At 53.2% G+C, this 17,978-nt stretch overlaps 8 protein-coding genes across 8 annotated transcripts; 2 read left to right on the top strand and 6 right to left on the bottom strand.

Moving 5' to 3' along the window:
• Positions 1–61: 61 nt before the first annotated feature.
• On the bottom strand, positions 62–1,760 carry N7459_005807 (3-deoxy-7-phosphoheptulonate synthase class II; the record flags this gene model as incomplete). Its single annotated transcript, XM_056944991.1, has 6 exons — positions 62–1,133; positions 1,189–1,240; positions 1,292–1,384; positions 1,437–1,500; positions 1,558–1,667; positions 1,739–1,760. The coding sequence occupies 6 exons, from the start codon at positions 1,758–1,760 to the stop codon at positions 62–64; spliced, it is 1,413 nt and encodes a 470-aa protein (XP_056799326.1).
• A 374-nt stretch (positions 1,761–2,134) lies between these two features.
• N7459_005806 (uncharacterized protein) lies at positions 2,135–2,601 on the top strand (the record flags this gene model as incomplete). The annotated part of the gene is made up of 2 exons (XM_056944990.1): positions 2,135–2,434; positions 2,491–2,601. 2 exons carry the CDS (start codon positions 2,135–2,137, stop codon positions 2,599–2,601), a joined length of 411 nt encoding a protein of 136 aa, XP_056799325.1.
• Positions 2,602–4,839: 2,238 nt separating this feature from the next.
• N7459_005805 (uncharacterized protein) lies at positions 4,840–6,885 on the top strand (the record flags this gene model as incomplete). Its single annotated transcript, XM_056944989.1, has 1 exon — positions 4,840–6,885. One exon carries the CDS (start codon positions 4,840–4,842, stop codon positions 6,883–6,885), a length of 2,046 nt encoding a protein of 681 aa, XP_056799324.1.
• A 211-nt stretch (positions 6,886–7,096) lies between these two features.
• On the bottom strand, positions 7,097–9,032 carry N7459_005804 (putative MFS multidrug transporter; the record flags this gene model as incomplete). Its single annotated transcript, XM_056944988.1, has 3 exons — positions 7,097–8,005; positions 8,061–8,307; positions 8,368–9,032. The coding sequence occupies 3 exons, from the start codon at positions 9,030–9,032 to the stop codon at positions 7,097–7,099; spliced, it is 1,821 nt and encodes a 606-aa protein (XP_056799323.1).
• Positions 9,033–11,163: 2,131 nt separating this feature from the next.
• N7459_005803 (CocE/NonD family hydrolase) lies at positions 11,164–12,810 on the bottom strand (the record flags this gene model as incomplete). The annotated part of the gene is made up of 1 exon (XM_056944987.1): positions 11,164–12,810. One exon carries the CDS (start codon positions 12,808–12,810, stop codon positions 11,164–11,166), a length of 1,647 nt encoding a protein of 548 aa, XP_056799322.1.
• A 375-nt stretch (positions 12,811–13,185) lies between these two features.
• N7459_005802 (acyltransferase family protein) lies at positions 13,186–14,586 on the bottom strand (the record flags this gene model as incomplete). Its single annotated transcript, XM_056944986.1, has 1 exon — positions 13,186–14,586. The coding sequence occupies one exon, from the start codon at positions 14,584–14,586 to the stop codon at positions 13,186–13,188; it is 1,401 nt and encodes a 466-aa protein (XP_056799321.1).
• An 871-nt stretch (positions 14,587–15,457) lies between these two features.
• On the bottom strand, positions 15,458–16,541 carry N7459_005801 (D-hexose-6-phosphate mutarotase; the record flags this gene model as incomplete). The annotated part of the gene is made up of 3 exons (XM_056944985.1): positions 15,458–15,844; positions 15,907–16,227; positions 16,299–16,541. 3 exons carry the CDS (start codon positions 16,539–16,541, stop codon positions 15,458–15,460), a joined length of 951 nt encoding a protein of 316 aa, XP_056799320.1.
• A 172-nt stretch (positions 16,542–16,713) lies between these two features.
• Positions 16,714–17,838, bottom strand: N7459_005800 (uncharacterized protein; the record flags this gene model as incomplete). The annotated part of the gene is made up of 1 exon (XM_056944984.1): positions 16,714–17,838. One exon carries the CDS (start codon positions 17,836–17,838, stop codon positions 16,714–16,716), a length of 1,125 nt encoding a protein of 374 aa, XP_056799319.1.
• Between the last annotated feature and the right edge of the window lie 140 nt (positions 17,839–17,978).

The following is a 17,978-nucleotide window of genomic DNA, read 5'->3' as shown; positions in this document are numbered from 1 at the left end:
TCTTAAGGCTCAGAGTCCCTTTGACGCAACATCAGACCGGCTCTCCATATGGCCTTGCATCCTAATTTTCTTCTTCTTCGCGATAGAACCCTGCAACAAGGAACGCGAGTTCCAGAGCCTGCTTCTCGTTCAGACGCGGGTCACAGAAAGTCGTGTACCGCTCTCCAAGCCCGTCCTCTGTCAGGCCCGCCGCACCACCAACACACTCCGTTACCGCTTCGCCGGTCAACTCCAGATGCATACCACCAAGGAACGACCCGGCCGCCCGATGAATCTCCAGCGCCTGCCGCAGCTCCGCCAGGATATCCGTAAAATGCCGCGTCTTCACCCCAGACGGCGTCGCCTGCGTGTTGCCATGCATGGGATCGCACTGCCAGACCGGGACATGGCCCGACGCCTGCACGGCGGCAATATGGCCCGGCAAGAACTGCGCGATCTTCGCCGCGCCGTACCGCGAGATCAGCGTCACTTTGCCGATTTCCTTGTCCGGGTTCACGACGTCCAGCAGCCGCACCAGCTCGTCGGCCGCCATGCTGGGCCCGATCTTGATGCCGATGGGATTGGCGATGCCGCGGAAGAACTCCACGTGTGCGCCGCCCAGCTGCCGCGTCCGGTCGCCGATCCAGAGGAAGTGCGCGGATGTCGCGTAGAAGCCCGACGCCGTCTGCGCGGCGGCCCCGATGCTGCTGCTGCGGTGTCGGTGTCCGCGGCTGGGGCTCTGCGCTGGGTGGCAGAGGAGCCGGGTGAGGCTTTGCTCGTATTCGAGTGAGAGGCCTTCGTGGCTGGTGTAGATGTCGGCCGTCTCGACGCCGCGGTCTTTATCGATGCCGACGGTGCGCATGAAGCGGAGTGCGTCTTTGACTGCGTTCACGATCTTGCTGTACTGCTCTTTGATGGCGGGCGTGATGACGTGGCCCAGGCCCCAGTCGAGGGGAGAGTGTAGGTCTGCCAGCCCCGAGGAGAGAGAGGCGCGGAGATAGTTCAGGGTTGCGGCAGAGTGGAAGTATGCTGAGACTAGTCGTGATGCGTCGGGCTTCCGGGATTCGGCATCGGGCGCAAAGCCGTTGATGTTGTCACCCCGGAAGGAGGGCATTTCCACTCCATTAACGAGTTCTGTGGGACTCGATCGGGGTCTACATGAAGCGATCAGTATTGATGATACGTATAGTTTGAGGGATAGATGCCTACTTGGCAAATTGGCCTGCAATGCGGGCAATCCGGATGACGGGCTTGTTGGCTCCTGTAGTTCTGTGAGCATATGTTTCTTATATCTCGCGGACGATAGCAATACCCCAGATCAGAACCAAACTCATTTGCAGCAAGAGCTTGACTTTGGCCTCAATCATGTCTTGGTTGCAGTAGTCGAAAAGCTCAGCGCAGTCGCCTGTTCATGCCCAGATTAGATTGGCTCAGGATTCACACGTTGATAGACGCACCGCCTTGCAGGACGAAAGCCTTGCCTAGAGCGACATTTCTCAAACTATTTTTGAGATTGGTAATCTGGAAATAGGGTCAGTGTTTGGGCCAAGAAACATCCTGAAGGAATGATATGCATACCTCCTGAGTGGTCACTAGCGGTGGAAGCTTCTGCAGTTTTGCTAGAGCGTCTTTCACGCCCTGTGCATCCTCGTAGACCACATCCTGTTTGATGGGTTTGGTTGTCCACGCTGAAAATACCAGAGAATTCCAAATGAGAAAACCAGGTACCTCATATGGTTATTAGACACATCAGACTTACAGTTCGGACTCCAATCCGCCATCGTGCCTGGATAGCCGATGACCCCACAGGAAAAAGGTGGGACGATTGTTCAGAAGGGGGCCGGGAAGCAGGGTATCGACAGCGCTCTATTGGGTGTTTAGCCCAATTGAACAAGCCAAGAGCACAGCTACAAAGATAATGAAGAGAGAATTGGGCGCACACGTTCTGAGAGTCAACCAAGAAATGAAGATGCACAATCGTGAATCCAAACTGGCAAAAGACGAGGCCGCTTATTCACGGGAGTTGGGATGACTCATGTTGATGCCAGCATTCTCAGGTATCAATTTCTGTTATCGAGTCTTATCAGTGACGTTGCTCCATCACAACAGAGCAACTACGACTACCCCAGGTACACAATACTACTAGCCACCATCCATGTCTGATCCAATCCCATCAGCAACCGCAGACCCAGATGCTGTGGATCTGCCTATCCCAGCCAACGCTGAAGATCGCAAAGCCGCTGCCGCCCTCTCGTCGTTGAACACCAATGAGATTGTCACCGAGGCCAAGGGCCCGTCCAGTGCTGACCAGGAAGCTCTTGGAAAGGCAATGAGTCGGCTGGAAATTGCTGCTGGACATGGTACTGGTGGCAAAGGACCAAGCGAGAGCCAATATAAGGAGACAGAGGCGAAGAAAAAGGCGGTTAAGGTGACCGCGGCCGATGTATCCTTCTTGGTATGCCTGAATGCATTGTTTTGTTCGCTCCACGCAGTCTACTGATGCTTTTCTAGTCCGATCAACTCGACGTGCACAAAAACAAGGCGACGGAGCTGCTGAAGGCTCACGAAGGAAATGTCACGCTGGCCATGAAGGCATTTATTACACCGCCGTTTCAAGCGTAGCCGGACTCTGCACAATATATGGCATTGGGTGAAAAGAATGGATGGAGGACATGTGGTTGACTCGACCTGCCAGACAGAATCTTTACCACTAGCATGCGGCGTATATTATGAACCAAAATGAATCACAATCAGAACTTCTTACGTCTATTCCTCTCTATTCCATATTCATTCTCCTCTTTATTGAAGATCAAGCCCGGTATGGGCGTTTACCTATTTGACCAGAGATAATTTCCAACTGCCATGGCTTGAACCCCAACCGTATCAATAGTAGAGCGATGTTCAGTATAATATGATCATCCCCAGCCAAGGCTTCGCACTCGTCTGGATATAATAATTACTGCTGTACTTCTTTGCTGTCCCACCTGGGAAGTCCGCCTACCTTGTCTATCTGGATCCCAGTGAAACCACCCTCTTAGCCAACGAGGCAATGCCATTGTGCACCATAAAGTTAGCCGAGTAGGTAACATGCCTATTCCTATTATTAATTGCTAGTCGAGGGAAAACAGACACAGAAGATCTGGCTGGACGGGCCGATGTAAGGGAGATCTAGATAGGAGCTGGACACGTATTAGTCCACTTAAAGGAAAAGAATTTTTACAAGAGCGCCAAAGAATGCATGATTAGTCCATTGAAATCTAGTGACGAAGAAAATGCGATTTTGGATTTGACAGCGGCTGCCTGAGGTTTGCAGACCGTCACCTATATATAGCTCTCCCTCTCTTAAACAGAGGACATTTTTCACCCACTCCAGGCGCTCCTCCATCAGAACTCAACACCCAATACCTTCCTAGAATTGGGACGTACTCTTATCTACTTCTATATATTACCAAATGTGTGTTGTCAACTCAAGCCTCATATAAAGTGTTGGAATTGAGAATATACACCTTGGATATACCTAACCCTCATCAACTTCATGAAACCTGGAAGCCAGAAGAGAGTCATATATTCGTACCTGACTATTGACCCTCCATGAAAGCTCCAAGGCATTTGCGTGATGCTTATTTGGAACCGCGCAGAATCTGTTGAAGGGTCACACCAATTCTCCAGCCTGTCTTTCAACCACCTTCCACTATATCCCATCTTCTCGATACATTTTCATGATCTGTTGGTCAAACTCAAGATCCAAACTTGTTGTCATCAAAAACCTAGAAGTCCATATCTATGCTCCTTATGGTCCTCTCAAAAGACACCCCCGAAGACAAAGAAGACTCAGAGATCCTCAAGAGGGGACTCAGCCAGCATCAAAATCATCTATAGATGCCAATCCTGAATGAAGACTGTACTTTCCCTTGGACTCACTAGCCAATTGCCGGCTAGCAGGGACCTCTCTCCGAGTGCATAATAGATGATTTGAACAGGCCAGTCGTCTGCTGCAACGGGAGTGGCTTGAGAGGAGACGAAATTCACTGAGCTCGCTCTGAGGATGGAACCAAATTTCGGGCATGATCGATCTCTCTCGAATGTCACAACCAAGGTGTCTGTGGTGGCACCGGGTGGATTGAGCCCCAACGATCGAGCATGTCTGTATGCCTCATGCGCTATGATGGTGAAGGATGTCTGTTTTCATTCTCGGCGTCCATCTAGCTTTGGTAAATGGATGCATGACTATCTGGCCTTCGCTGTCACGGTACTATGCTACTCAGCATTAACCCAAGTGAGTTTCGCTGATCCTCATGAAGCTGCAGCATTCCCTAACCGTTGTATGCTGGTCATCAACCGGTTTAGTTTCCAGAGTCCCTATTATTTGTTGTACGAGTTCGAGGACAAGTGGAGCCTATTTGGCGCTTGAATGGAGATTATGGGTTGCCGATGCTACTCGTGATTCTTATATCACCCGTCGTTACACTCGCTCGTCGAATTCTCAGGGTGAATCGAAAAGTGATAGGGACAGGCTTGCGCTAGAGTCTATATGTTTCTAATGGCTGTTGAAGGTGCAGCATCGAGTGAGCATTGAGGTGCATAACATGATGCTATTTTACGAGTGAATTCAGTACAAAATGACCACGCAAATCCCAGACTCCAGGCTGCAATGGAACATAGACATTTCTATTTTAGGATGCCCTCGCTCAAGGCAGACGATTAGGCGGGACAAGGCTGAGCACACTTATTGGCCGCGCGCGATGCTCTTCTCCACTGCGCCTTCCGGGGCTGAAATGCACACATCCACCTGCGTTATCCATCGAAGACCAGCCATTTGGCTTTGGCACCTTCCATTCATCAACTGGGGAGCCTGGGAAGATGACAGTGGCCGACCAAACAAGCACGGATCCAGACGTCGCGCCAAACTACCAGGCGTTGCTTCCAGAGGAACGACTAGATCCGAACTACTCATGGCCACTTGTCGTTCTGGCGGACTTGAGCGATGACAGCAAGACTAAGCTGGTTTCTTTCGTACGGCAGATGCTTGAGTATGACCTCAGATACAACTCAAAAGACGAAGTGAAGCAGGGCCCAGAAGACCAGAACGGCCTGCACCACATCTCAATCCAAACATGGTCGCCATCGGAATGGCTGTTCAAATCGATCGCCAAGCAAGGCGCACACCGAGATAGCCAAGGCAATCTTCATGCGCTCGCCGTTCTCGGTCATCGATCGGGTCGACCGAGAATCATCGTGGCCGACGAGTGTACCAAACAACAGCTGGATGGCATCACTCAGAGCCCAGGCCGTGGCGACTGGGTCTCAGTAGTGCTATTGTCGACTCGTCAAAAGTCCACCTGCTCAGAAGGACTTTCTGTCTTCGCGAGACGGGCGACCTGTTACCCCAATGAGAGGCAAAGGCTCATGTTTGAGGGCTGGATTCAGCCCTATTATAGAGACGACCAACCCTCGGCTTTCATGTCGGCGGACAAATACTGGCATCCACTGTGGGAGCACTACGAGACGAACATAGGTGGGCGCGAAGGGTTCGTCCTTCATGATCCTGATCGCGCAGTCTTCGAAGCTGACATGCCGGTGACCGGTCGAGAGCATTACCTGAGCTCTGTGATCTCCTCATTGAAACCATATCTGCCCATGGAGCTGGTGACTGAAATCCTAACACTCGCAGAAAATGATACCAAGCGCCTCGAAATTCCACTATGGCAACGCCATCCGAGTCGGACGCATCTGGTCATCTTCGTCTTTTATCAGACCACGGCCGAGGAACTCGAAAGAATACGATCGGTCATACAACAAGCCTTCTCGACCTTTTTCCCACGGGAAATGACGGTCCGGGTATGTGATTATGAAAATGGCGGCTTCTATACCAGAGCGGAGCCTTGGTTCCCCGAAACGCCCGATATGACCGTCGAGCTGATCCCGTGGGAGCGGCACCGACTGCGATCCCGACGCGAGTTGATGTCTTTCTGGGCGGAGTATCGGCTGTGGGATGCCAAAGTCGAGCATTACCTGTGGCCCTCGCCGTTGCTTTTCCTGCTTGAGCCCTTTTCCGATATCGATTCCACCAAGTTCAGCGTGGTCTCGTGCGACGGCACATGGCCTAAGCCAACTTCAATCTCGAAACTGTCTCTGGGCAGTATCTGCAGAGCCGTCCTGTCCAAAGGGCATGTCTCTCTCTGTCAATGGGATAGCTTGTGCTTCAGCGCGAACGACTATGAGGCACATAATCGATACGCGGAGACGCTCTGGCATCCGGATCAACCCTTTTGTAATCTCGTTCCACGCTGGCAACAGGGATATGGCTGGATAGCCGCGTTCTCCCTTACAAATAGTCTGACGGAGGAAATGATCCAACATATCCGGGAGGAGGTCGTTGCTGACGATGGGGCGCAGCACGACTCCGACTCCGAAGAGGATGAGTACGGATTCCCCAAGATGTACATTGGTCGTCGGCAGTGCCCCTTCGTGCCGTGGAAAAAAGGCAAAGCAGGCGAGACCGACGGCACAGTCAAAGATATGTGGGATATTCTAGTGGAGATCTATACGTATCCCGGTCGAGCGGTAGATACCTTTCTCTGCCTTGACCGGCAGTCGGCAGTAGACCAGACTGTCATTTTTGTGAAAGCAGATATGGGTCCGAGGCAGGATCATCCGCTGGGGTGTGTGAGAGGCTTCACCTATACTCGCATCCCGGCTCATTCGGCGCAGGATACCTTCCGCCAAAGCACACGGATGCGTCATTTTGTAGGTCCCCACGGTTGGATCCGAACCTATTTAAGACCTGGGTGGCCACCACATGGGACCTATCCCCATGAGCGTGAGGCTGAAGGGGATTATGTGGACTTAGAAGGGAACTTGGTGGATTTGGAGTCGCTTGTCTCCGAGACAAAGATTGGCGAATGAACAGTTGGCTCATGGAATGTCATCCCATGAACTGCGTGCTGTCGGACTCTTGATCGTACAGTTAGGTTGTACGTAATGATGCATTTGGGTATTGGCGCGTTTGAAATCAATCATATGTCATTCCATATTGATCGTTAGTGGACAATCAGATACAACAGTCTAGCAATGACCCGGGAAAATGCAATAGATGCCGAGTAGACATCCACATATTTTATCGATCCTCCTCTTCACCTTGTTTTGGCCGCTCAATACCCCTGCCTTCATATATAGTCCATAAAACCAACCATCCAAGCAGAGACTCGGCAGCCAAGGCCCACCATACAGCTCCAACCATGTTGTACGTGAGACCTAGACCGAGGCCCCAGCCACCCAGGAACGGACCGAGGGTACGAGCGGCAGAGGAAATGCTCTGCGCAACACCATGAACCGTCCCCAGAATCGAGGGGTCAGAGACACAGTTGTTGACAAGGATGACGGCGGCAGGCAGCGCGAAAGTGCGGGAGAGGACCTGCAGCATGACGACAACCGTAAATGAGGGCCAGACAAGCCACGGAATCCGGGGGAGAACGACAAGGAAGGGCATTAAGAGGTAAGAGATAGGAGAGAAAGGCAGGAAGGCGCGGAATGAGGTGAGCGTCCCTAATTTCGACTGGATGCGAGGGTAGAAGAATATTTGCAGTGGGAGACCTATGAACCCGATGATGGCCGTGGCAAGCCCGACCCGGGAGGACGGCAGGCCTAGCCCTCCGCTGAAGTGGAAGAAGCCAGTGTGAGAAGTCTCCGGGGCCCGGGGCGTGGGCAAAAACACAAATGTCATGGAATTGAAGGCGCTGGTGTGGAAGGCAAGCAAGAACTGAGCCAAAAGGGTGAGGAGGACGTTGCGCGTCCAGATCTGGCGGAAGCCAGGTCTTGCGTGCGCTCGAGGGAGCGGCGGCATGCGTGAGCGGACTGGACTGGAGGGTGTCGACCAGGTGCCCACACTGCCATCCAGATATAAGGAATCGTCATCCCTTGAGCGGGCAAGGGGACGGTACTGCTGGTGTCGTCGGGAGAACGCCCGTGCAATCCGCTTTCCCCAACTTCGGCCCCAATCACTTCGGTACTGCGCAACTTCGTGTGTCTAGTCGAGTGAGTGGGCCGCATGACGAAAAGGTCTCGGTGTGAGAAGGACTTACTTCGTCGAGTCCAAGGAATATTGCCAGAAAGGACATGAAAATGAACACAGCACTCAGCAAGTTTGGTAGAGCATAAGGCCAGTGTTGCATCCACCAAACACCATCCTTGCCTCCAAACAGCGACCCGGGACCGAACAGCTGCGGGAAACTGTTGGCTGGGTCGGCCAGCGATCCTCCTAGAATCGGTCCGATAATGACGCCAATGTTGAAGCACATCGGCAGGAGCAAAAATGCCCGTGATTGATACCTTGTGCCCAGTTAGTTCTCAATCCACCGATTTGAAGCAAGTGGGAGGGGAGTAGGATACTTCTTCTCGGCAATTATTTCTGCGATCAATGTTCTCATCACGCCTACGTTGCTGTTCAACACGCCGCCCAGAGTCCGAAACACCGCTGCCGTGACAAAAGATCGAGAGAAACCGAATCCCAGACACGAGATACAGGTGCCCAACAGCCCGATCATCAGGACTCTCTTACGGCCCATCCATTCTGCATCCGCCAGCCGGCCCCACCAGACTGCAGTGAGAAACTGCGCCGCCGTGAAGCTGCCTTGTAGAATACCTGCCTGCGCCGAGATGGTTGCGTCTGGCAGTGAGGGATCAAACGACTTCAGCTGGTAGAACATATAGGCCTGCAATGAGGTCTGGGTGAGAGGCTCCGACAACCGAGCAACGGTCAGGATCGCCAGCTGCCCCTTCTTTGGCAGGGAGCTCCATGTCACCGGCTTCTCGTCCGCTGCAGTCGCACTGAGTGGGTCGTCATGGACATCATCCACGTCCTCATCGAGTGACGGGAACCGGCGGTGATTTGTGATCGACGGGTTGTCGCCATGGTTGATCTGTCTTGGATCGTCGCTGTCACTGGGCAAGTCGGTGGGTGGTGACTCCAGACCGTCGTGAGCAGGCAGGTGGACGGTGTCGGCGTCTGGATCGCGGCGGGATTGGGCCCGATCGCGTGGGGAGAGAAGTCCCATCCAAGCCAAGACCGCGGGGGAGAAGCACGCGAGCTGGTGTGACGTCGAGTGGTGCGGTGGAGGCTGGTGGCTATAATATATTAAGGGATGCTGCGGATCGAGTGATTTGGAGAGATGGAAAAGTCGGACTGAGAATAGCAGAGGTTAGATTGTTCTGACATTCACCATCGTCGCTCCCCACATCGCGTCAATGCCGACTTAACCGCTTATTCTGCGCCACCGCAGCAGTTACTGCTTTAGAAAAGAATAGAACATGTCATCCAAAGAATGGAACACGTACAAAAGAGATCCAGCTAGGATGATTTCGCCCCTCTATTTCCATGTCCAATGGTTGAATCTCGACTGGTCGATCTTGGAATCTCCACATCATCAAGATGGTCACCTCTCTGATTCTAATCCCCCAGTGGAAGTGCCTCGACCCGGTCCAAATAATCCATGGAATTGTTGGACGCATGGGTGATAGCCTCTTGACTAGAGCAGTGCGTATCGCCATGACGAGCTAGAGGGACACTCTTCCCAGTTCTTACTTCCATACACTCGATCGCTAACCTGTTGAGGGTCAGGGAGGACGCTGTCGTAGTCCTTTGGGTCCATGAGGTTGGTTGCATAGCGTGCTGATATTTGAATCAAGACCAGTAGTGTCGTGTAAATCATCTGTAATCAGTGCACAATCAACTTTTATCCTGGATCTTAGGCTTTGCTGGGAATTTGAGCACTCATAAACGTTGCTGTCATGAGATACTCGTCCCCTGATGACGCCTCAGGATTAGTAGCTGATTGATGCGAAACAATAGAAGCTTTCTGCCATACAGGACAAACACTTGATTGACCCGTTGGCTATTATTCGTGCAATCCTTGTCTGTTGTTAGGACAAGCTTGGAAGAAAAAGGTCTGGCTTAGGCGCTTACATTCGTCCACAGTAGATCACCAAGCCTATAGCCCAGAAGACGATTGCTTCACCAAATAGCTGGTGTGGAGTAGGAGACACCTTCCCCATCCTGGCGGATGGAGTAACATACTTCTTCGGTGGGCTAGAGATCAACTCCAAAATAAGAGGCGTGTCAAGACTATCCATATTGAAGAATAATATTAGTTAGACCATGGGAGTGGTGACCATCATTCAACGGTGACCACTTAACCATCAACTCTCCACGATGAGCAGCAGAGGCGAAAGTAGAGACCTTCTTTTCATCGCAGGTGGTGAACGAAATTAAGCTCCAATCCGCCCGAGGCAAAGCTCTAGTGTCGTCGCTGGGTCTGAAATGTCATGTTGGGCTGGAGAGCGCAACGGGTGATAAGCAAGGAGGGATGGCGCTCATGCAAGGGATCAAATTGAAGTGTCAATCTAGATCGATGGCAGTTTCTTGTGGAATGCAGATCACAATGGGGTATGGACTGTACTGGCGCTCATTGGTGTCGTCCATGCTTTTGTAGGCCTAGGTGTGCTTCTTTCATCGCTTCAAATCCCGTACACAAACTATATTTGACCCGGCTTTGTGCTTGAGACTTCGCTGCCTCTCGAGCGGGAACACATATACTGAGGAACAATACTTGTGTTAGTTTGCAGATAAGCATCATACAGACCAAAATTTTTCGTCCAATTGTGAATGGCATACTCAAAAGTCCTTCTGATCAAATTCTGGGACCTTGGTAGGATCAATGCCCCTCGCCCTGCACGGCGACGATAGCGCAGCGAGCTGACTTTCAGACAGAAGTCACTCGAGTGACACGTCAAATGCTGCGATAGATGCATATGAGCCAACTATGAGGCTGTTTATTGGGCCTGCCAGCACGATGATCTACACGCTGATCCGAGTTAAATCCCCTAACTCCTTAAAGAATCACTACGCAATGACCTTAGTAATTCCACAGCCCTGAATTAAGATTTGACGCGTAGCTAGAGTTGCCCATGGGCCAAGACAAGTTCTAGTTCGCATCTTGTCGGTCAAATGGCTGACCATGATGTCGACGTATTAAGTTAAACGCTGTGGTTATCATCTGTATCACTGAATATTAGGATAACATCGCCCATCTTTTGTACGCTATCAGTATGGCAGGTTCAAGGGGCGCCTCAAAATCTATAACCTAAAAGAAGAGCACAGCGCCTTCTGCTCTATTGCCTCTCGCCCAGCTAATCGAGGCTCGTCACCAGAGGCAGATTTATCCTCGACTTGTACACAGCATTATGGCGAATTGTATGCCAAACAGGATTCAGAGACGTGCCGGTGGCAGGATTGTCGCCAGTGCCGAAGTTTCGAATAAAGCGCGGATGAGAACCACCTGCTATAAGAAGGCGTATTTTACTCCCTCGACCAAAGCGATGTGCACAATCGTTCAGAGTCAGGTGAAGCGGAACTCCTTCGCCCCGGGGCTTAGTATCCAGGCGTTGAAATTTCTCCGCGATGCTGCGCGACACGCCTTTCGGATCAACCTCGCTGATCCGAACCAGTAGGTCGGCGTAGGGATGGCTGGTCGAGTGGTATACACTCACGGTTGGCTTCCCACAAACCAGCACGTCACGATCCAGAGGCTCGGTGGTGAATGAGAGGACATCGGGGCGCGACTCCAGGGATGTGTCGGGGTTTACACTGGTACTAAACAGCCCAGGGCCGCCAGTATCTGGTGTCGGATCGGCGGGATTGAATTCGAACTCGGATTCACCAGCCTCAGGAGCCGGTGGACTGGTGGAAAGCTTCTTGTCCGGACCGAGCATCAGCTCGTATGGCCGAGACTCAGGCGGCCATCTCGGAATGTTGCGCCATTCCTGTGCTCCAGTGACGAAGACGCGCACTGGACTGGGTCGGTCACGATCTGGCTTTCCGGCAAGATACTGGTCAAGCCAGGCGAGTGTACCAGCCGTAGTTCCCCCTCCGCCAGCGCCGATATGGGTCCAGGGGCCAATGTTCAGTGCGACGTTGACTCCCCGACTCTCCAGGGTATAGTATTGCTCCAGCACATCCGGTAGTTCGAGGTCGTACCAGCCTGTCGTCAGCAGAATGGGGATATCCGCACGTCGAAGTGCCGTAGTGTGCTGCAAAGGTTCCCAGTAGGGGTCAGACAGGTCTGAATGGCTGATAATTTCCCGAAGCCAGGTTGGAGCTGTGCCTTTAAAATGAGCGTCGACGCTTTTAAGGAGAGGGACGGAATCGAAGATCGGACGAATGGGCGTCGATGGTAGCAAAAGCATCAGTGGAAGCGGGATGCTGCTGTTCATGCGCGACATAAAGTCCGCCCAGGCAATGGCATCTGAATTGAATGCCCCGGTCCCCCACACAAATTTGCTGAAATCATGAGGGCCCGTATTGATCACCGCTGCTTTCATGTCTGCCGGGGTGTCGGAGAGGAGTGACCACTGCGTAAATCCGAGATAAGACGTGCCTATCGTGGCAAACGCGCCGGTGTACCATGTCTGCTGCTTCATCCAGCTCACAATAGCCTGTCCATCTGCAGCCTCATCGCGTGCTGCATCGAACTGCCCTTCGGAGGCGCCGGTCCCCCGGCAGGAACTGAGAAGAACCACATAGCCACGCGCAGCAAAGGGTCTGGCGTTAACAAGCGCCGTTGGTAACGACAAGCCATAAGGGGTTCGAACTAGCACAGTACCAAGCGGCTCTAGCTCTTGAGGTTGATATATGTCTGCTGCAATATTGATCCCGTCTGGCATCGGAATCTGCAACCTATCAACCGTGTAGCTGCATGATTCCTTGGGAAGCCCGCTCATCCATGTGAGAGTCCGGTCAAGCCAAGCCGTAAACCACCCGCGCTTAATGGGTGCCATCAAGATCTTCGCATTCGTAAGAGCAAGAAGGATATCTCAATAGTCGAGTTTCATCAAATACTCCTCGGTGTCGGCGTTCGGATACCGAACTCCGCCTGCGAACGCCGATGGGGATTCGGAGGACCGCATATCTAGCGTCTTCGACGCGCTCCTGCCTATCACCGGAGCCATTTCAAATAGTATTTCTTGCTGATGCCTAAAATCAGCAGACCTAGATTCTTCCCTTGAGAGTAATGAGACCCGACTTCATGTTTTTACCCCGGTACATGCCAGTCAGCGGCACTTCCGACTTGAGATGCCGATTTCTACAATCCGCGAAAGTTAATGGACAACCACAAGGCCGAGGAAGGAACCAACTTTGGCCTTGACCGCATCCTAGTGAGTAACCCACTTGGCAAATCTTCTGGCCGCCCCCAAACATTTTCTATCGATATGTCGCTCCCAAAGATCCGCCAATAAAATCGAGGCAACAATACAAAACAACAGAGCTCCGCCCCAGGCCACACCAAGTAAGTGTATTGAACGCTTGCTTGCTTCAACAGTGCCAGGGAAGGACTCGTGCATGAGAAGGACCCACAACAGACTTCGAATGCGAGTTTTCATAGTGTTGAAGACCATGGGGTGGATGAGGTATAGCGGGAACGAGATCCTGCCTAGGTATTGTACCGGCTTGGAGCTCAGTGGCCTCTGTAGAAGAGATGACTGATTAATCGCATAGATCACTAGCACTGCTCCAATGGTGATCCAGCATCTGGATCTCATCTCGGGACTATCCCAGTTGGGTGACTGAAACCGAAGCAGCCATCTGTATTCGGGTGCGACATTCTCAATATCACACATGCTCAACAGGTACGTCCCCAGCAGGACTGAGGCTGTGAGCTGAGCGTGGTAGACATAGGACGAAGCTTTGATGTTTCGTGTGATGTTGGCCACGTATGCGCGTGCTCTGCTGAATGGTTGCTGCGTCGGCGGGGAATCGCCAGGTAATTCCAGTTCTCCGTATGCTTCAACATCCGCTGCGAGGTCCTTTTCTGTGAAAATAATTCCCACGATAAAGGCAAAGAGGTCCCACTGGCCCTCATACAGCCAGAACGCTGCCACAGCGGCCAAGGCGAGGAATCGAGGTTGGGGCTGCCAGAAAGCCATTGTCAAGATCAGGAGGTAGACAGTGCATGAACCACGCAATTCCACCGGCATAGTCCAGAGATGTTGAAGCAGGTTATTGGCGTAGTCTGGTCGAGCAGCGCGGTCTAAGTTGATGTCGGGTCCGTGGTTGCTGATGTCCAATGAGCAAATCACGCTCCAGACAAGGTATTTGGCGTGAGCCCATGGTGACAGTAAGGGCTTCAGTCCAGCGAAATAACTGTCGGGCATTTCGTTCTCGAATTTGTATATGTTGCCGAAGTACAAGATTTGGTTGATAGTCATTACTAGGGCAACTGGTAGGTAGAGGCGCAAGACGCGCCGCGTCGCCGCCGACGACAAACGTCGCGCGAGGAGGTAATCCCCAGCGCCGTCGTCGCGGGATTTGAGAAGCGACGTTGAAATCGCGTAGCCCGAAATGACCATGAACAGCGACACCATTGATGACCCGGCGAGGAGAAGATGGAATGGCGGCAATTGGAGAAAGCGACGGTTGTCCTCAGGGGGGTCGTCCCAGTACGAGTTGAACAGCCAGGCCAGCAATTCCGCGGGGTCATACATGAAAGAGTGATATAAAAGGACCCCAGCCGATGCGAGGCCTCGAAGGCCATCGAGCCATAGCGTTCGTTCCATTTTGTTGTCGACCCCTCAGCCACGGGTGAGATTCTTTCCTCGTTGTGTCTGTCACCGCCGCTCGGTATAAGTATCTGCGTGTGGATCGAAGTCGCAGATGTCCAAGAAGCGCCGATCCCTTGTGTACATATCTATGCAAGGCCCGAGGAGTTCGTACTGTAGGAATCGAGGCCCACATAGCCCCTGAACTGGATATATACAATCCATTCGAGTCCAATGCGAGAATTGCTAGATGTGCCGACACGGGCTAGCTGCGCTAGTTGCTGCACGTCTGCACCGATCGTCGAAGGCAGCTGAATATTTCCACTGGATACATCCATACACGCTGCCACAGCGGCGCGGGTCGCAGGACTAGTCGATGCACTCCATGAAATAATGTAGAAATACCAGGTGGGTTCAGTGCCACCGGCCCATCAGGTGAAGGATCATTTGGAGTTGACTCTGCCACAGCCTACCCAAGAGGTGAATCTATACTCAGGGAGCGATGATAGATCTCGTTTTCTCGATCAGCCACCGGGAACGAGTCCACTTCATATACGCGCTAGCAGCCCGTGTCCTTTCTTCTGTTTACCCCACAGTGGGTACTACTGAGATTACCTTGGGATAGTTTGGCTGATCTCGCAAACCGATGTCGCGATCGAGGCACATTGTCGATCACATTGTCTTGCAGCGCAATCTGGTCCCGGTCGACAGTTGAAGGGATTGGGGCTCGGCTGTGACCAAGTCTTGACCCTTTGATGAAGCACATCTAGGAACTACCCCGATTGGAATCTATTTGTTTTGAAACTAAGCTAAAGGAAAAGCATCACTGGGTCATGAAACATCGTGCACGAAGAAAGCGAATCAGCTCGACACCTTGCGCCCGGTGCATTTACAGGCGCGACTTGATGCTCTGGCCACCCTCCCAGGAATCACCAGCCTCGAGAGTCTGCCAGCCAGAGACCGAACCGGCTTCAACGCAAATCATATTCTTGTACGCCTCGTCAGGTCCAAAGTCGGCCATGCCCTTGGCCTTTTCAATCCAGGGGTTCCACACCACGACGTCGGTCAAGGCCTCGCGCGTAATAGTGAACAGTGGTTGATCGTCCGAGGCCGACGATACGATAATCGGCACAGCGGGCTCGAGATCCCGGTAGACGCGGTCGGTTTCTTCGGTGATGGCCAGAGCGGGGGAGGATTCGGTGTGCAAGGTCGCGTTGCGGGTCTTGTCGACGTAGGTCTTGGACTCGAGGTTCTTGACGCGGATGTTCGAGATATCCTAGGAGAAGTCAGATCAAATTTGCAGGCTTAGACGGTGCAATCCGAAGAGGAAACCCATACGTCAATGTTCAGATAGGTGTGCATCAGGACCTGGAACTCGAAGTTTTGCGTGCCCTCGTTGCGCACCTGTAGCGCCGTCTCCAGGGTAGCCTTGGTCAGGGTCACGCTGTAGACGAGCCCAAACTCATACGGCCAGGCCTTGCGGAACTCCTCGCTCAGCATGGTGTGCGACAGTCCGAAATCCAGCTTCACGGCCAGGTCACCCTGGCTCTCGGCGGATTCGGCCGAGGACTTGCCAAGGAATTCCCAGTTCGAGTTGCGGGCGAAACCGTGTTGTGGCAGAGGAGAGGTAGCGTGGTTCTGCGGCGGCGGCCCAAAGACCTATAGGTAGCCCAACAGTTTGCCATTAGCTTCCTATGTTTGGATGCGATGCGAGGAGGCGGGCAGCGTACCGGGAACACAAGCGGAATACCACCGCGGATCGGCTTGGAGCCATCTAGATGGGCCTTTTGACTTAGGAACAGCTGTTCCTGGCCGTGGGCCTTCCATGAGGTCACGGTAGCGCCGTACAGGTGGATCGTGACCGACTCGCCGGTGGGCAAAACAGCTTCGACGGTGCTGTCCTTGATGGAGACAGTAGGCTGGGGCGTGGAGGCACCCACGCCGATGGCGGGGGGCTTGTGGGAGCGATCCATGGTGGGTAGAGAGTGTGTGGAGGAGAGAGAGAGAGAGAGTTGGCGCTGGAGTTGAAGCGATGGCGGGGGATCTGACGCCGAGCCCCGCCGGCGCCGTTGCGAACTTCCAAGGTTGACGCTTGCATGCTCTTGTCATTCGTCTAGCTTTTACATCTACTTTACAGACATCTCTCTAGCCGTGCTGCAGGAATGCTGATGTATTCCCCTGCAGACTGACTCCCTCGATACGCCGGATCTCGTCCTCTGTCAATCGCCACCCCAGCGCCTGCATGTTCTGCTCCGCCTGTTCGGCGTCGCGTATGCCCACCAGCGGCACCACGCCCTTGTTGATCGAGTAGTTCAGCGCAACCGCCGGCACAGGCACGCGCCGCTCATCCGCAATCCCCTTCAGCACATTGATCGTGGGCTCCAGCATGTGCATCGGGTAACTACTGAAGCGCAGAGTGCGCCGCGGCTCCTCCAAGCGCGAATACTTGCCGCTCAAGCGGCCCTCGGCGAGCGACGCAAAGCCCTGAAAACAGATGCCACGCTTGCGGCACTCGCGAATCATCCCACTGACCTCGGGCAAGCGGCGGATCACCGAGTACTCGCACTGTGATACGGAGAGCGGGACGCCATTCTTGCCCAGCTCGTCGGCCATCTTGATCATCTCCTGCGTGTCGTAGTTGGCCACGCCGACAGTGCGCGTCAGCCCCAACTCCACACACTCCGCCAGGCCCTTTGCTACCGTGGTGATCATGGTGGGATGGATCGGCCCATGCACAAGGTAGATGTCAACATAGTCAAGCCCGAGACGGGCGAGCGATTCTTTCAGCCTGAACTTCGGTCCGCTCGACTGCATCAGCGCATTGGTCAAGTCCGGCGTCGACAGCCATTTCGTCTGCACGACGAACGATTCCCGCGGCATGCCCTTGAATAGGGTCCCGCAGATCCGCTCGCTCTCGCCATCGCCGTAGGACTGCGCAGTGTCCACAAAGGTGAGTCCGACGGCCTTCAGCTTCGCCCATGCGGCATGGATCCGGGGCAGGTCTGCAGTCGCATCATAGCCAAATGTCGCTTTATCACCCCAGGACCATGCTCCAATACTCATATAGGGTATCAGCACGTCCTTGCCACCGCGCGTGTGTATGGCAATACGGCTTTGCGAGTCGGGCATCACGTCCGCGGGAAGGACGTAGGCTGGGTCGCTGAGACTTTGGTCGACGGGTTTGGGATGCGGCGAGTGAACACCTTCTGTTGCGGACATTCCACTTGCCAGGCCGGCTTGCATGACATATTGTGTTCCTGGAACGGCCATTGTTGTATCCTGTTACCTCTATACCGTGCTACTGGGTATTCTTGGTGGGTGGGTGAGCGAGTGCCGTCTTTTGTTCACGGATGCAAGTTCCTATTCATACCAGGAGACAAAATCGTCTTTTGGGGATAAAAACCATACTT

The sequence above is a fragment of the Penicillium hispanicum genome (assembly GCF_028827665.1).
Source record: "Penicillium hispanicum strain IBT 35686 chromosome Unknown utg000005l_segment0_segment0, whole genome shotgun sequence".
In the NCBI taxonomy this organism is placed as follows: Eukaryota; Fungi; Ascomycota; class Eurotiomycetes; order Eurotiales; family Aspergillaceae; genus Penicillium; species Penicillium hispanicum.
Note: the sequence above shows the minus strand (reverse complement) of the source record. Positions and strands in the feature narration are given on the sequence as shown.